This window comes from Manduca sexta, chromosome 20 (assembly GCF_014839805.1).
Source record: "Manduca sexta isolate Smith_Timp_Sample1 chromosome 20, JHU_Msex_v1.0, whole genome shotgun sequence".
Taxonomy (NCBI): domain Eukaryota; kingdom Metazoa; phylum Arthropoda; class Insecta; order Lepidoptera; family Sphingidae; genus Manduca; species Manduca sexta.
The window spans coordinates 2,438,862-2,458,267 of record NC_051134.1 but is presented as its reverse complement, the minus strand read 5'-3'; the positions used below and the strand labels follow the sequence as shown (position 1 = coordinate 2,458,267).

The window sequence follows — 19,406 nt, the reverse complement described above, 5'->3', positions numbered from 1 at the left end:
GTCTAGATAATTGAAACTGATAACATATATCTGAACTAAGTCAGAAGTTTATATAACATAGAAGCCTGACAGTGTTTTCAATCGAAGTTGTTCCCTACGTAAGGTAATCACGAAGTTATTGCATTTGACAGCGAAAAATGCTTTAGCAGGTCTCTGTCTCTTGGAAAATCGTAAAAGGAGTTGAGATAATTTGTTACTCACATTATAGTTATATATTGAATTGCTTAGCAATGAGATTTATTATAATAGAAAAAATATGACTTTACCATAAAATTGGGATAACAGCGGAATAATATGGAATTAAATAGTTTAACTAATACATTTATGTGAACTAGTCCTCAGTAAATATAACAAACTTAATTAATTGTAAAAACAAATAGCAGTAGGTACAGAAATCATATTATTTTTATAATTAATTAATCAAATTTAAAACAATAATTTCATCATAAACATTATGAAATCATGACTTGTTATAGAACGAAGTCGTCCTAATAAAACAGCATTTGTTTGTTGAAAGCAAAACGTGTTTAATTATGAGCTTGTGACGTGCCTTCGCGAAAATTTTACGGCCTACTGACGACATTGTTTCCAATCAACATTCGAAATTGTTTCATTCTAGTTATTAACAATTAATCCTCATACCCTATTGATTTCACGTTACAAGTCTCAGAGTGTGACCAGGAATTCATTACAAATAGTCTGTAAGCAATTTTAATTTTAAAATTAACTGTTACTTCAATAATAATTTACCTTCTTGTTGGCGTTACAACTAATTAATCTCCTCTTGTCAAATAATATAAGTGCCAGAGACGAAACACTGATTATATTACTCATTGTTTTAAATGTTTAATTATATATCCCAATATATCACTATAGCGATATGGATAAACTGTTACTAAACTAAATAAGAATTGTACAAGTACTCTATGGATAGATTGTCGTTACTTATAAGTAGTATTTGTTGGGAAATAAATAAATTTTTAATACTAAGGAAATCTATTCATTTTGTCCCGTTTATAAAATTCTTTTTACAATTTAATACGGAACGTTATATTCCTTATGGAACGCTTTGGGAACAGTACAGATAAAAAAGAAGGAATAAAGAAATCTAGGAGCATAGTGAGACAGCTCATTAGCGTTTATGAATAATAAAGCCTTTTTATCTCCAGTACATACACGTCGTATTATTTGCTTTAATTTTACACTTTAAACGGAATAGTGTTGCGGTTACCAATTTTAAATAAAATTTCTTTGTAATTCTTCTTTATTTCTGAAGTTAAAATTAACTGAAAATATAATTTGTGGCAACGCAATAAGGCCTTTTTATTAAAACAATGATGGAGGATGTAAATGGATATCGATTTCGATAAGAATTATATCAAATAAAAAATATCGCATGCTCGGTGGCCCTATATATTTTGCGAACTGACGGCGGTCTGGTTTTAAATCCCAAATCGAAAAGTCCTTTTATGACTTCTTTTCTAAATTTCCATAGTATTTGAGATATTCCAAATAAATAATCTAATACACGACAAGAAAGACACGACCAAGGAAATAAACTGTTTGACGACAAAATTTAACAAACTATACTTCTGAGACAATTGAAGAAACATTTACCAAGAGCTATTTTATTGAATAAGAATATATTAGTTGCTTGCGGCGTTTCTGCCATTGTAATGTTATCCCTAAGGACTTGTGACTTTTCGAAATAATACGTCGATTTCCATAACAAAATCGAATTTATTTTTATATAAATCCATCGCAGGATGAAGTAAAATTAAATTTAAAATACTTTGGCGACCTTATAATTCATTAAAAATCATTGTTAAGCAAATGTTTGGAACTTTGCTGTACCATATCAATGTTATGTTTTGTTACTATAATTCCTACGGCACATAATTTTAAATATAAAACTGAAATGGTTATTTATTATTATAAAGTATTGTACACATAGATAAAAACACATAAAAACATAATTTACTTATGTCCCTCAATGTATATGACAAAAACACATATAAGAATAAAATAATACGTTACAAAGGCAGCGTCCATATTCGTTGATCAGAGGACCGAGTTGCTTCCTGTCCATCATCCGGGAGTCACCTCTCATGAATAATGCCCTTTTTGAAAGGAAATTTAATTTTTATTACAACAGTCTTTGTAGCGTCTGCGGAAATAATTTTTATTGAGATGTTTTTTCGTTTTATTTATTGGTTCATAATTGATTTATGACATAGAATATTTAAGGTCACGTGAGACTGACTTAGTGTAGTAGTTGTATTAAGTGCGCTGTACGACCACTGCTCTAAGGTCCCGGGTTCGGTTCCTCGGTCAGGCAAATTGATATTTAAGTTTTTCAGCTTACTATCAGTCCGGAGTCTAAGATTTGTATTCGATACTTTTTTTTATCTATATCATAACATCATGTTTAAAAAATAAAGATGCAGTGTCTTTATATTAATTTTAGAATTTATCTACAAGAAAAAAATGTTTTGGCAATGAAACCTGCTCTTTAAACTAAAACATTTTGAATAGTTCAAAGTCAACAGTACATTAACGACTTCGTTAAAACTTCGTCAACATTTTCAGTCAGTTATCCAGGTTTATTTATTAACGAGCTAGTGAAGTTGTTCGGGCGGATTTTTTTGGCTTATTTCATGGTTTGGTTTTTCCGAAAGATTCGTAATTATTTCCGAACAAAATTTTGACGACGCCTTTGTTATTTTATAAATGTTTTTTTTTCATTATTTCTTTAGTAGCATGATATAATACAGGTCATGCATGATACTATATGTGATATTTTATCAGCTAAAGTTGCTTTGGATGCCAAAGATTTTCACATTAAAACTTGGGTATATGACATCCAAAATATTACAAACAAATGTCTACACACATTCAACTGAGTACGTTAATTATTTCGTAAATTCAAAATAAATTTACAAATTGATAGTATTATCTATAAATAGTAATAGTACGTACTACGTCGTATAATAGATGGCAACAACACCGGAACCCAAACGATTGGTTGACTAAACAAATCGATAGGTTATAAATTAAATTTGCTATTAGTCCCGTTTGATTCACCCAAATTAGCGGCTAACCCTTCGGATTCCGATTCACTTAATGCTTATGAATATTCAAGTTGCAGGTTTGTGAATTGGAAAACATTTTTGGAGGCCACCACGTTCGCGAGTGTCCAATGTCCTTGTGCTTGCGTGTTTGGATTTCCAATGAAATGTAAATTAAATAAAGTTATGTGTACCTTCGACTACGTTAGGTCCACATTGCTCAAATGTGAAAATTTTGAATTTATTAACCCACAACAAATTCAACTTTATTTTATCAAATAACAATGTTCAAATTTGATTACGCAAGTTCGTACCTGTGAACAATTATATTCAATAGTCTCATAACTCCACAAAACTCATTCAAAGTCCCGTATATATGCATATGCCAGCAAATCCTTTCAAATCTTCATACACATTTAAGTCGGCGGGAGATAACAGCGCCATATATCACCAATAAACGTAGCGAGAAATAATTGTGATTAAACTTGGACTATAACCGTGAATTGGATGGATGAGATGGATGCGGTCACGCGTCCCGATTGCAGAGAGCACGGCCTCTATTGAGGGCCCTTGGCGGTAGTTGAAATCGAATTCGAAATAACCGAAAATCTGTTGTTAGATACATTGCTAAAATCTCTGTATTACGATTATAAATCGATTTGAAGCCAAAGTATTTACTGAAGTTATCGCAATATACAACTTCTAATCTTGGATTTGTTAGGTTAATTTTCATGATGTTTATTAAAAGCGTATACAGGCGTTTGTTCGAAGAAACAACTTTAAAAATATGCAATAAATTAAATTTAAATAAAATATTCCAATCCACTCGTTTAATATGTTTAGACAACGTATATATAATTTGAATATTACACTCCATTAACTATTTAACCAATGTTGATATCATTTCGGTTAAATATCGCACGTATATTACAGTTTGCTTTCCATGTTTGGTTATCTATAATGATATAAATATTAGTATTCGCAAACGTTTACACACGTTGGGTATAGACTATAGACTTTCAAGGACGTTATCACACGACGCCGAATTTCAAACCGGAGGCAAGTATCTGCACCCTTCGACAGGATTATTATGGTTTTTGCATATTCATAATGTAATGTAATTTTATTACCGTAATAAACACTGTTTGACTTTCGACGTTCGTGTCAAACTTCCCAATTAACATTAACGTTACGATCCTAAATTAGCAAATCTGATTTTGCATATTCAATTCACGTTTCGATTTATGGAAAAAGACAAGGATTTTGTTAACCTCAATCCGTAGGTTTCATTAAATTTCATTATTCGTAATTCCATGTCCAAACAGAGTTAAATGTTGCCATTTCTCAAACGAGGAATTGTCACGCTAAGTGCGTAAATTCGTACGATTTTGTATTTCTTTATCCGAATCTGTACTTGAAGGGACAGTTAAACAAAAGGTGAAAGAGGAGAGGCGTTAATTAGCACTAATAGGTAGAACAAATATATTTTTAGAATCGAGTTCAATAGCTTTAATATTTATCAGGATGAGCCAAATGCCGCGATAGGAAATGTATTTTATTTACGACTTAACTATTTAATGTTTGCTAATTTTTAAACATTAGATAAGTCACTCATCAAGTAAATTTTAACTTGATTGAATATTTGAATAAATAACAATTATTTTATTCATCATGCTGATATTTCGTCATATTATTGATTGCTTCGGTTGCGTAGTTGTATTATTACTTGGTACTACTACAGTGCTAACGCCTATGGTTCAACCCCGGGTACTGGTAGGGACATTAGGTTTTTCTATTTAGTATCAGTCTGAGGTCTGCAATTCCAGTCCGATATGGCGAAAGGTTCGCCCCTGTCAAGTCGTGCGACTGAATATACATGGCGAACAGTGGGTGCACTAGTTTTGCCTCTGCCTACCCATTCGGAAATAAAAGGCTTCAGTGTGTGTGATATTTAGAATTGGTTCGTGTTGCATATTACTCAATGAATAAGGTTTATTCTCGATTGATAAATTAACTCTTAAATATAAATATGTATCACATAGTATACAGGCCATCTTCATACGCATACAGACAAATTTGTTTAGGATTTTAGTGTAATGTCGACAAATTGTTAACGTATTAGGACCTCAATTAGTTTCCCCTGTGTCTTGATTTTACTACGGAATAACGTTTAAGGTTATGAGGTGTGGCGAAGTAACTCGTATATCTACGCTCAGCTTACGCCCTATTCGTATAAGCGCTTAGTTTGGGATCTGCGGACGATATTTTCGGCTTATGTAAATGATAATAGTTTTCTCTTTACAAAACTAGATTTGCCTCGAAAGTATTTTGTCCCTTTTTCCTTGTAAATCTGTTTGGTTAGGTTGTGTTATTTTATTGATTGTGTTATTATTTTTCTATATTGTTTTTAGGTGGGTAAAAATAAATTATAAATTTACGTCAAATGAGGCAAAAATGTAATTTCCAAATTAATAATTGTATAATAGATATAATTTCATACTCAATTAATAATGTTATGTGTACTTTGAGAATAAAGAATATTTTTTTATTTGTTACAGATTAACCAGCCAACCGCATCCAACCCCAAGTAAGTAGGCATGAACACAAATTCATGATAACATTGTTAAAGTCAGGGGCCCTATTGCATCTACGGGGGTATATCCGTCAATCACAGGCTTTCTAATCGAAAAGCGGCTTCGATATTGGTAAAAGAATCAAAAATTCCACTACTTACATACCTATATGAGTATGAAAGAAGAGAAAGAACGCCCGTAATTGTTAAAAGACGGATTCGTAGACGGAATAGAGCCCCCGAACCTTATATAAACACAATCTTACAAATCTACACATTGACCTAAGTTTCATTCTTAAATAGATATTTTGGCACAGTCCGTAACTCACACTCACCTTCCCTCTTAATATTCCTAACGCACCAAAGAATACTAACTATTAAGCATAGTTAAACTAATAAGTAAGTTTCTTAGTGTTGATAAATTTAAATCACTAGATTAATACACGAATAGTATTGCGTATAGTTTCATGACAGCATTACATTTCTCATGTGGTTGCGTGATTCTTATTACATAATTAATGAACCACATTTCAGACAAAAATAAGCACTAATTTTTGCGACATAGGCACAAATGTGTTCCTTAGTTTAATTTAAAACAATCTGTTTAACATTTTCTTGTGATATTGTACAAAATTTGTCTGCTTAAGAGTTAATCACGATATTAAAGTAGGTAAAGTGTATGTCTGCACATCTTGCATAGTTTAAATTAATTTGTACCGTTTTTCTATGGTAGCGTAACTAATATTTTCAAAGAACATTTATTAAGCCGGCGAAGTAATATATCTCTGCGTACATCTCGTCGACGGCTCTTATGTTGGTAGTTTTTATAATATCCGTATACTGTAGAATTTGCTTTCTCTTCTTTGCTTCTATTTTCTTAGCTTTCTTCATAACAAATCCACAATATTTTTATTTTATTCCCAAACGACAGCATTAAAAGCGTAGGAGAGTATTTGTTAAGTCTCATACAAATTCCTTTCTGATGATATTTTGAATTAACAAATTCGACATTTTATCAGTTACTAGATTTCGCTCACTTGAAGGAGTTTTCCGAGTTAAAATCCCCACTATATATTTCAGGGTCACAGGGTCTTAAACTATCTCAATACCAAATTTCATAAATATCCGTTCAGTAGATTTTGAGAAAATCGATAACATACAGACAGACAGAAAAGGAGACTTTGTTTTATATGTATAGATAGATTAGAATATAATAAATCTACGGCTAAATCAATTTAAAAAAAATAGCTGTATATTTTAAATATTTAAGCGGTTAAGTAGACAGATATAACCAGAACTAAGATCTGTGATTGACTCCATTTGGGAATGGTCCTAAACAAACAGATTTTATAGGGCTCCGCGATTCTAATACAAGATTATTTAGCCTTTTACTACACACAAAATGTGCTGTGTGAATTACGAAAATTTATTTAGTTTTGTTCCCAAATTTAATAATTTTTATTCATTAAACGTTACGTGCGAAATTATCATAATTTAAACACAGATTTATTTTTCAAATATTTACAATCTAACTAGCATTTGTGCCTAAAATATAATAATCTTTGTTTCACCCAAGCATTCACCGATTTCTATACGTGACACAAATATCATCTAGATGCCATAAAGAGATCTTATTTTAAAATAAAATTGCGTCTAATTTTTCACTAAAGAGCACGGTCAACATTTGAGTCAGTGGATGGAATTTGTCCGACAAACACTCTGGTTGAAACTTTCAATACGTCCCACTTTTGATGCAAAGCTGCTTTGAACGAACGCCAAACAAGCCTATACGTCTTAGGATGCACTTTGTTGGGACAAGGAATTCTTATGGCGCATACGTTAACTTCTATATTTAAAATGTATTTGAATTTAGAATTCCTAACAAGGATTACGTAGTATTCCTTAGCAACATTATTATCTATTCTGGACGTAGTGTTGTTCCTTTTACTATTCTGAATTTAAGTAAGTGTATTTATTATACGGCGTATTAATATATCTTGGATAATCGTTGGGTTCATTGTGCCGTAACCACGAGCGTTGATTCTGTGATTGGCCGTACACGAGCCAATTTGTTGGAACGGCTTGGTTTATGAGCACGTGCGTTTTATTGTCACCACCAATTATGCTTATTCCCCTCCTACACCTTTTATTCAGCGTTTGTTCATACAAAAAGCATGAAACAATGATAAATATAGCAAAAGCTTAGTAAAATGTCGAAGATATAAGACAGAAAACGGGACAAGAAATAATCCGGATTATTCCAAACGAAAAAAATCAACAGTTGTTTAAGAATTGAACGTCGTTTTTGTTTCAGTGTGACCTTTCACTTAATAATTATGCAACAAAAGTAATTTCGTTGAAACAGCATCACGATCCATTTCCTTAGTTTTAAAAATACTTGAGTTTATACAATTTTATATAACCTTTTGATGTTCAATATAATTAACCTTTTGGCTATCCCTTCGACGTAATTACAAAGGGTTTATAATAATAAAAAATTCTCAATTTCCTTTATTTTTTATGTACTCTATTTTTCGCGTCGTCGTCCTAGAGTATTTGTAACATCCTAAATCTATTAGCCCTGTTAATGATTAATACAGAGCACGCCTCCACAATCAATTTTTGAGGGTATTTATTTTACGAAGATACTTTTGGTTTAAAGGTTACTTTTATTATTTATATTGAAGCTATTTTTTAATGTTCCAGGATATCAATTAAGTTTGTTGTATAACTTATGTAATATCATTCGCAATATGTTTATTTACTGAGAAAAATACACGTTATTATGTGTGCATGCTGTGACAACTTAAAGTGTTGTACATTGAATTATATTTTTTGTAACGATTTTTGTATCCATGCTACAATGTAACAACTACTGTTTGTCCAAATAAATAAATAAATAACAATCTTCGTATTATACAAAGAATAATTTACTCAAACTGAACAAGTAACAGAGCATTTATGCATTCATTATATATTAATTAGATTTATCAAACAGAGTCGATGATTAATGCAAGCGAGGAAGTGACTTGTTGCGACGTCAGAAACATTTCCTAAATCCGGGTTGAGACTTAAAATTACATTAACGGAACCCTCATTCCGTTCGAATCACTACCCCTAAATCACCCTCCAGAGGAATACTCTATCAACTGCAATGGATGGTAAGGGGGATTATGTGCCGTGTTGGATTTGAGACGTCTATTTTTGCACGAGCTATACGTGCGTTTTCTGTTGAATTTATCAAACTAAATATAAACATCAAGATTACGTAATATTGTTTATTGTCTTTTAATTATATATTTGATATTTGTTATGTTTAACGTAGAGTTGTGTATAATTGTTGGAAAATACTTCAACGGTATTTTTGTTATTAGGATCTTAGATATACTCGTAGTTATATCAGACTAATATTTCCGTCTCAAACCAATAGATGGCGTTCTAACGTAGCTTAGTGACGCGAATTTAAACCATACGTTCCTAACTCCCGTCGGGGTGCAAATATTGTTAGCCATATTCATTTACATAGGATGTTTCTACGTTATTCTGCAGCGGGTCACACGTCGAGCCGTTGGCTGTAATTCTGTTACGAAAATTTAATTGGCCTGCCGTTTGCTCGCAAATCTGTGGCTTCTTGACACAGATGGGGCCGAGGAAACAGAAATCTGGTCATGCGAATCTTATAAACGATAAATGTATCGGTAGATGTTGCGATGATTTCTTCAATATCAGTAATATATAAATCAAAGAAAAAATAACATGGCTCTGATTTTAATGTAGACATAAAATTATATGTACCGAATTTTCCTTATAACCAAATGAAAATTCAAAACGATAAAAAAGCGCAAGCGTCTTGTAATATGTTGTAATCTAACCATTTTTAAAACAGCTACACATGGTAATTCTTATAATTCTGGCGATAAATGTGCACACATTTGTAACATTGCAAAATGCGGAACATGCAGAAATTGTTCAAAATAAAGTGCCTAAAATAAATTTGTCTGTCGAGATATTTTTCCAAGCGCTATTTTCAAATATGTCTAGAATGTTTAATCATTATAAAACGTTTCCGTATATCATATCGCAGCTATGTTGCTTTTTAAATGCGCATACGTATTTATGGGACAGCGGTAATAACATTTTTTTCTGGAGCCAAGTGCAATATAGCAATGCGTGGTGCAAATGAGTGTCATTCCACTTGGTAATAACGTTACATGTGCCGTGATTTAGATGATATTTTTATTCCGTGTTCCGTTTGCGTTTATTTGCATGTACGCTTCAATATGACATTTTAGTAATTTTTAATTTTTAAGCGTTATATATATCATGACACATGGACAAGAGAATGGCTCGAAATTGACTAAGCTTTTATTACGTCATATGATTTTTTTATCAGACTCAACTACCTAATATAAAAAATTACCATCTATTCAATGTATTGTATAGGTACATAAAAACGCAAATAAGTCGGAATAGCTATTTTAGGCTTTATAATCCCTATTATAAATATGAATTTTGAATGGCATTAGTAGTCACTGCTCAAACAATTCCACCCATCGCACACAAATGCAATGACGGTGAAACAATCCCATTCCGCGTTCACGGCAAGCTTCATTGCATTTAAACGCGCGTGATTTTTCCGCAACTGCGACTCGATGAGGTACGAAATTTCAGCGTGAGCAGCTCGTTAGTTCGACATCCGCGCCAGTTGATTACAAAGTCTCATCTCCATTTTTATTTTGAGCCGATTTTCGAACGAAGTGTCGACGTTTTACCAAGTTATGTTTATAAATAGGTACTACTACTACAATACATTTAGATCAGTAAACATTTTAATGAATACTGAATTAGCAATAAACTTAGACACACACACAGTGATTGGCAGCAAGCATGTAAAATATTTTATTACGCATGTATAGTTTATGTCAAATAAAATTCAATCAAGTTTTATAATATAAATATTTCTAAAAATAGTAATCCTATCATTAAAGTACATTAAAACACACACAATACTGCGTTGTTTGGTTGAATGTGGAGCAATACGATGAAGAGAGATCGCATCGGATTATTCTATTTGAGGCTTTGGGACATAAATAGGCCGCGGCATTTTAGTGCAAACAACACACTATCATTTTAAATCCTGTGGTTTAAGGTTTATTTTCATTAATTAGATTTTCATATACTCCAAAATAATAATATAAATATGAATTATGGAGATGCTCGGAACTTTCTTAGTCAATCACGCATAAAATATTTGGTACATTAAAATGAATTTTGATGGACAGATAGACCATGTTCTAAACACAATCGATTTTTGAACCCGGTAATGACTTCTCTTGAGATTTTCATTCCGGAAACAGACTTTTAACTCTAATAAAATAAATTATGTGGGTAGAAATATTAACTATTTTTGTCGTCCATATAAAATCGACCTATTAAAATTAAATCTCAGTCGTATTGCACAACTAATACACGAAGTATCACATTCAAATATGAGGTACCTACGCGATAAAGGTTGTTTTACAAATACTGGTCATATCACCTATTCTCCATTTTTACTTTTCTCACTTCCTTCGTGAAAGCGGTTCGTTACATGTATTTTCCGGTGGACGGTATTGCCCTTCCCGTTCATTTCATACGAGGAAGACGACTAATTATGTTGTCCCTAAATGTAAGGGACTATTTAAATTAGTAATGTGTTTTTTCATGAAATTACTTCATCAGTGTCATTGGCGAGGAAAGGTCTTTGACGCGCATAAATGTAAATGTGATAACGCTTCCCGACAAAGGTGTACCGGGATTTTAATTTTAGAATGTCCACAAACGAGCTAATAGGTCACATGAGCGCTTTGCTCGCCACTGTCCGTGACGAAATACAAATGCCTATGATGAACAAATTACTCTAAATTGTTCACGATAGGCCTTTGTAATTCTTATATTATGAGATTTAGGGCATCTGTAATTTGGCATAGCCGTCGCCATCCAGTCTTAGAAGTTACGGTGGTAAATGTGGTATTACTTTAGTCGAGTTGATCGATTCATAGATTAAAACTAAGTTAGCGGACCTCTTTGACAAATCTATTAACAAATACTAAAAAAGTCATAAAACTGCTTACTGAGGGACTTACTTAGACATATCATCGTCTAAGGCGTACTTCACAATGTCCAAGTAAATATTATCCGATGATTAGGTAATGCATATAATCCTTTATTCAACTTGTATTTTGGAGCTTGACTTTTGTATTTGTTCGCTCTATATTATATATAATTTTAGCGTCTAGTTAGACATCGTGAGATAGCCTTAAGTCTCGTAAGTAAATAGACTTGAAGTATTAGAAGCACCTGCCAGAATCAGCCGAACGGAAACCAATTAAACTTAACCAGGTCTCCAAGTTCCAACATAATGGGTCGTATTGGGCCCGGACTTGTACTCAAACAATTGAACTTGTTAGCTTCTGACACACTATTCGAAGATAACGTGCATGACAGAACTTGTATGGCTTCAATACTGCATGAAAAAATAGAAACTATAATAGAGTTACGTAAAAAATGGATTGAAATTGACTGCCGGCTCACGAGTTTCATTTTAGGATATGCATCTGAATTCAATGTGAAGTGAATATTGTTAATAATGAACATGAATCAAAAACCGCTTTCAGCTAGTGTGATGGATAAATGTCAGTTGGTCTTATCATTTTATAGGTAAAGCCTCAAACCCAATGTCGAGCAATATAAAGACCTAGTTTAATATTACTTGATCATTTGAAAATGTGAAAACCTTTATTTAATGTCTTTATGTCACCCTAACCTTTATGTCACCCTAGTACTTAAAAGATGGTGAATTCGTAAAATGTTAGAGATTGCCCACGCATTCCGTACTTTAGAATGTTAGAAGATATTTTGTTTTAATTCCTTTGGATTAATTAAATTCGATCAAATGGATACAGATCCATTTGATCGAATTTAATGCGGAATATTTTAAATTTTTTACTTAGTTCATGTCTAAAAAATCGGTTCAATTAAATTCGCAATTCTTTGTTGTCAAAATGTACATAAAATGTCAAACGATTTAATAATTGTTGGCATGTATTATTTATCAAAAACATTTGGAAATAAATTACTTATAAGTTTCCAGAAGAATGATGTAATTCAATCTTAGACAAAAGTATCGTGAGATTGTTGGGCTCTTCAGTTAACACAAATGGTACATTATTATAAGAGAGAAACAATTAACCTCGATTAATGGTTTGTACTTATACTGATATCGTTCAATGATGTTTCCTTTGACGCTGATGTTGATCTCTTTAACATCAACTGCACTAAACAAAAAAAAATATATACCTATACGTGATTTTTTTTTCAATGCCCGCAAATTATTAAACTTTTATATTTACTGTAGATTGAATCATCGAGTATGCAATTATTTTTGTTATTACTGGATTTTAACTGTGGTAACTTGTAATTGACATTTCTTTGTATACATTTTTAAAAGTTGGTTGTAGCTTTCCTTAAATAAATAAAAAACTAAATTATTCTCTTTGAAAAAATCGCTTAAGTTTTCAGTTAGTCTTACTCTTGCTACTCGTACACATTCGCGGCTGCCTAACTTCCAGTGTGGGCATAGGGCAGTCGGTATTTACCTTATAGTGTGTTATTAACGCTTCAAACTTTCCTTCCTCGTCGGTACTGAGGACATTACAAAAGCAATTTTAAATGCTGTAACTTAAAGATACATTTACTCATTCGATTTTAATATTATTAGATCTGATTTTTCAAGGATGACATAATAATTGGTAAAATAACATATATCATAAAAATTTACTATGACAGTTGTAACGACATAATTCGGGTAATTTTCTCCCTTTTTAATTCAGCCAAGTTATAATTATTTTTAAAGATAACTATTATATAACGACTAGCTTTTACATGCAGCTCCGCCCGCGTATAAAAGTTTTTTCGGGATAAATATATTCACAGGATAAAAAGTAGCCTATACCTAAGGAGTAAAGCTTCCTATTAGTGAAAAAAAATCAAAATAGATTTAGTAGTTCCTAAGATTTGCGCGTTCGAACAAACAAATAAACAAACTCTTCAGCTTCATAATATTAGGATTGATAGATTGATTTTCATTATATATTTTCTATTAAGGATGAGTCAAAATTGTGTTTATCTAAAAGTTCTAGTTTGCTGATGATATATTTTTAACAGCTAGTGACACCTCTACAGCACCCAAAACGTCGTTCCCCTTCCCTTGATTTGAAAATCATTTATTATCAGTTATCCAAATTGCTTAATTATAAACAAATTCTAACAATTAAATCGCTAAATCAAAAACACCATACCGATTATATATTTATCAGTACGTTGACCTGAAATAACCAGTATTTTGACGGGCGGTTAGTGAACATAGTGTTCACCTTAGTGCCGACGGGTGCTTTGCAATTTGCCGCATGGAGGATCAAAGACAACATTGTTTACCCGCACACGTTACGTTCGCCGTTAAATATCGCTCGAGGCTTTGTTACTGCAAAAAAATCATTACAAGGTTACATGCAGAAATAATTATCATGAGTGAGGTCGGTTGACTTTAATACTGTACTGTTTATTTCATTTCATGAATCTATTTGGATGATTTTATTTCTATTTATGCGTTTAGTATATTAATTGTATTGAATAAAGTATTATTTATTAATTAGAAAAAAGGATAGTAATGTTGCACATGCTTTAACTTGATTTCTAATATCTCTCTTAAGATACCTGGTATATTTTAAGTTCTACCCTAATTATATTCTAGTCATTAACTGACTTGTGAGTTTGTTATCTAGTTCACACACTTAGAAATCAATAACATACACAAATAAATTAGTTCGCACGCTGTAATAAGTTTGAATCGGGTATGTAATTTATACGTAACATAAATGCGAAAGTAACTCTGTCTCTCTCTCTCACCGTCTGTCTATTTGTCTGTAACGCATTCAAGGCTGAACCACTGGACCGATTTTGATGATTTTTTTGTATAGAGATAGTTTAAAACACTGTTGCAGATAATACACTAACTATAACTGTTTTTTTCTTGCGGCTGCCTCTGCTCGAAATAGTTTACATTTACTGGTTAATTAGTTGATAAGCAACGTTTTCACTTTTTGGGATACCTTAGTTTTGAGAAGAACCGGCTGCTTAAACGAAGGTTTGAACTCAGCCTTTAAGGCCCATACTTTTATCAACACGTGAATTGATTGTCAATAATCATTATTTGCGAATGTTACTTTTATATATAGAGTTACACAAATAATATCAGCAACTTTTCGGTGCGAACGCGTTTAAAATATTTGAAATTTTGTCAGACGAGCCTGCCGGCCTCGAGTTGCATGCAGATATGAGAAAACTTTCTAAACAAATTATAATTAAAAGTTCATAGTTTTCCAGCCGTTCTCTGTAAGCAATATCGTAACTGACAAACTGTTTAATCCCAAAACTTAACATTTTGCGTAAACTCAATATAAATTATCTTGCCAGATGAACATAAATATTTGCCATTTTTCATTCAGGGTCAATGTTGGTATAAAAATGTATTGCGAAAATATTTATGCAATTATTTTACCATTTTTATGATTAATATTACGAAGACGCTATCGGTGTTCGATATGATATGAAAACACTAGCCTAACGGATAAATTGTCATAAATACAAGATATTCTTTGTCGTGTAGATTGCCTTATCGCATTAACCTAACAGGTAATTTTCATTCATTAAATCCAATCATTTTCGCATAAAAGTGTACTCAATATTAAAGTGAATGAAGCTTATGAGACGCCATACGGTCAACTTGATAGATGACGCGCCGGTCTATTTTGATGACGTCATGTGACTAGTGAGAAAGAAAATTGCCGACCGGTGACCACCGTCCGCCTTGATAACACCTATATATTATGGAGATTGGCTATTATGCTCTGACAATAGCCTGATGCTTTTATAACGATCCATAAAACATTTTAAAGAAATCTTTTCTATATCGATAAACAACACTTAAAACAGAATTTGGATTATTTACGATAATTTTATTACAAATTATGATTTGTTTGGATAAAGTTAGAGTTTATTATTTCAAAGCAACAATTTACAGTATACATACCTGTAATTGTGATAAACATTTTGTTTATTTCGCATAATATGCGATTGTTTTTAAATGCACTGTGTAATAAAATTGATGTACTGAACATAATACCACAATGAAAACAGCTATTGAAGTTCACATAACTGAATTTAATAGCCAATGACTATAAAATGATATTGTTACGTACAGCAACAGTGTTGCCCGCATTACTGTCAGTGCAAATATTTGCAATGTTAAATCGATTTCAAAGTTTGGATGTTTACAAACTATGATCGCGCCGCAATTCCCAGTCCACTGCATATCCGAGTAATTCATGCTGCGGTTAGTAATTGGATATGCTCTCTTAGCTAAACGGGATGAAATTGGAATTACACATATGCATAGCCAAATGTCAACCAATCGTCTATTAGTATATCTATATTAGTACGAACTGAGTAACTTGTTGTATAGGTGTGATGTTAGGATTATATATCGCATTGAAGGAATAATCTTTATACAATTTAAATAAAATATCACGTAATTCAATTTTATACATAAAATTTTAACCCAAACTTGAAAAAGAGTTTCTGGTTATGTAATTTACGCCTTTGATTGCCTCTACGCCGTAGCGCTCCATATTTCTCTACGGCGTAGCGCGACACATGTACATATGAATTGGAATCGCGAAAAAGTGTCACATCATATTTACACTTTGCCTATTTAGCGTGCATGTGACGAGTCGGCGGCGTGTCACGCGCGTTTTGATAAGCGTGATTGATGACGTCACGTGCCTCGCGGCGACATGCCGTGCGGCGGAGGTTTGGCACGCACATTAGCCTACTTGTTGAACGTTGCTGTATTATGGGTATTGAGACATTCGTGTGCCGTCATCATTATTGACTGACAGTTTATCAATACATGACGCTAAAGCCGGTACGTGTTTGACTGAACGTGAAAGGCTATACTTATGCAAATTATTCAATTTAATTGGCAAGTCTTTAATGTTTCCGATGTGTGTTAAATAGACGTATTGCGGTACATTTGGAATAGGTTATGTTGCGTAATTCCTATCTTCAAATTGGCGTGAAGAATATTTTATTATTACTGTTATAGGTACTTACAGCAATAGACTAATGACTTCTTTTCAAGACATAATTTTTATGTTTACATAAAGAGTAGGATCCACTACAGAATTTAAATTTAATGTCCGTCATAACTCGCGAGAACATTAAAGTTGGACGCCAAACCGTAATATGACATTGACTGAATGATGATGACGATGTAAATGGGAGTTATAACCAGATAAATACCACTTGTCCATTACCACGCGAGAGACACCGCTCTACTTAGCTGTAAACATAAACACTTTGTACTTAACCTTTTGAGTTTCTCTGAACAATTTTATTTCTTTTATTCTTGTCCCACAACGCGCGCACACAGAATTTATTTGTATACTCTTCTTAGGATAATAGAAATTTCCATTTCTATTTACGCTCAGTTCTGTGTACAAATATTGGTTGTTACATGTTCTTTGTCGAAGTGCATTGTGTACAATCATACTGTGTGAATCTCTCAGCAGTTCAGGTATTAAATTTGAAATACTATTCTACTTCTTTTAAAGTTAATTCAGGTCTTAAATCCATTTGAATGAATGATTAGTTTAATCCGTATATTATCTTAAACTTCTTTTTTTGTGTATCCACATAAACCATTTGCTGCCGGCTTCCCTTTCGTAACTAATGTAAAATCGAATTACTATAAGAACGAATTTCAGATCACATTTATGCATAATATTATTAATATGTACATATATGTTGTGTTGGGTTCCTTTTCGGAAAATTTCACCCTTCGCCACAGTAAGGGTGCGTAAAATTGATAAGCATTGAAGATTTATTTATGTGTGTGTTTATATCGACACAATACGATTTGTCTATACGCTACTTTGAATGTAGTAGTGACATGCAAAGGATAACCCGAACATAATATTTTGTTCGCGGTAATAGGCACATGACGCGTCTCTTTTAGTCTAACATTTTTTCTTACTATTAGTATTTTACGAGCATTAAATTCTAAATCTTATCTTATCTACCAGAATAAATATTCGCCTTTTCAGTTGTTTATATGTTTAGGATAAATAAAACAATTCATGTCACAAAGCTCCGCACGCTATCATTAGCGCTGTTAAGAACAATTTAAAAATGCTTAGTGTCTTTGTCGGGGCAATAAAGGTAATTCATAATTTTTATCCGGAAAAAATTTCACAGCATAATTGAAAAAAATATAAATAGTAGACATATACCCATAAGTATTATATATTGGTAGATATTTACTAATTGATTAGGTAGCAAACCAAATTGTTAATATTGCTTAGACATTAAAATATAGACTCGACTGTAATATACTATCCGGTAATGTAATTTTTATCTCGTGAAATTATTGAAATTGGAACTTATATAATCAATGCTAAGGTAATTCTGTCTGTCTGTTATACTTTCACGGCTAAATTACTGAACCGATTTCGATGAAATTTGGCAAGAAGATATTTGAGAACCTAAGAAGAACATAGGCAATTTTTTTAATCCGTAAAACCTTTTAACGGGGGCAAAGCCGCGAGAAAAAGCTAGCATGACTATAAATCTCTTTACACATACATTTCCGAACTTCTTCGTAGAGCAAAGGCTGAGTGCAGCTCCGCGGTACATTAATTCTTAAAATAACTACTGTGGTAGTATTTAAACCGTTACAGTATTAAACGGCTTTTATTCTTCAATTATACATTGATTGTGGGTTCATTTTGCCGCATTAAAGGCCAGGTCTATCATTGACTGCAACAGCACCGCTATTGTTACTTTTTCCTAAACTACGATCGTATTGTTGTAACACTTATAGCTTTTACTTTAGCTGCTAGCCACTGAGGAAACTATCTACCCTTAGACGAGCCATAGTTCATAGATATTAAGGTGTTGTTCTGTTTTGTTGCAGCAATGTCTCGGAGTGGCATGATCGTTCTCGCCGTGTGCGGTCTGGCGGCGATCTGCAGCTTGCCCGTTTCTAATGCGCAGGCGCTCTCCGCCTATGATGGTGAGTTTTAACATTAGTTGATGGTATGAATATCGATGAAGTATTTATGTATATTAGATATGACCTGATTCATACAAATTTCAAACAAGAATATGATAAAACTTTTTCTGATGTTTACAAATAAATATGTAAAAAAAGTTAATGTAGATTCATAAAATATTTATAGAATACATAACCAAATATTATATCCTACTATTTATAATATTTCTCAATAAGTCTCAGATATTATTATAAAGTTTAAAGACTGTAGTAATCGGATTATATTTGAGTAGCAAATTATGAATAACTCCGAACAGATCTTACTAATTTTCAACAGCGGCGTACGTTAATGTATGCCTAATTAATTCTGAACACTTGTACCAAATGTGTAACGAGTCTTTACATTTCGACGGTGATTTTAACAAGGATATTATTAAGCAAGTGTAACCTTTATAAAAAAACAGCCATAGAAAATGATAGAAATTCATAAATTAAATTCATTTGACTATAATTTATGTTTATACACATAATAAACGAATATAGTCTAATGTTACCAATATACATTTTTGCACAGAAAAGTAACAAATCAAAGCTCCAGTATAATTAAGACAACCGT

The 19,406-nt window shown here is 32.5% G+C and overlaps 1 protein-coding gene across 2 annotated transcripts in view; it reads left to right on the top strand.

The window, feature by feature from the left end:
- Positions 1–19,406, top strand: part of LOC115445847 (short neuropeptide F) — a 48,930-nt gene that overhangs the window by 20,499 nt on the left and 9,025 nt on the right. For both annotated transcript variants that reach the window (XM_030172326.1, XM_030172318.1), the window contains exons 2-3: positions 5,627–5,655; positions 18,713–18,811. In XM_030172326.1, the coding sequence (XP_030028186.1) occupies positions 18,715–18,811 (97 nt within the window). In that variant the 5' untranslated portion in view covers positions 5,627–5,655; positions 18,713–18,714. The remainder of the gene's footprint in view (positions 1–5,626; positions 5,656–18,712; positions 18,812–19,406) is intronic.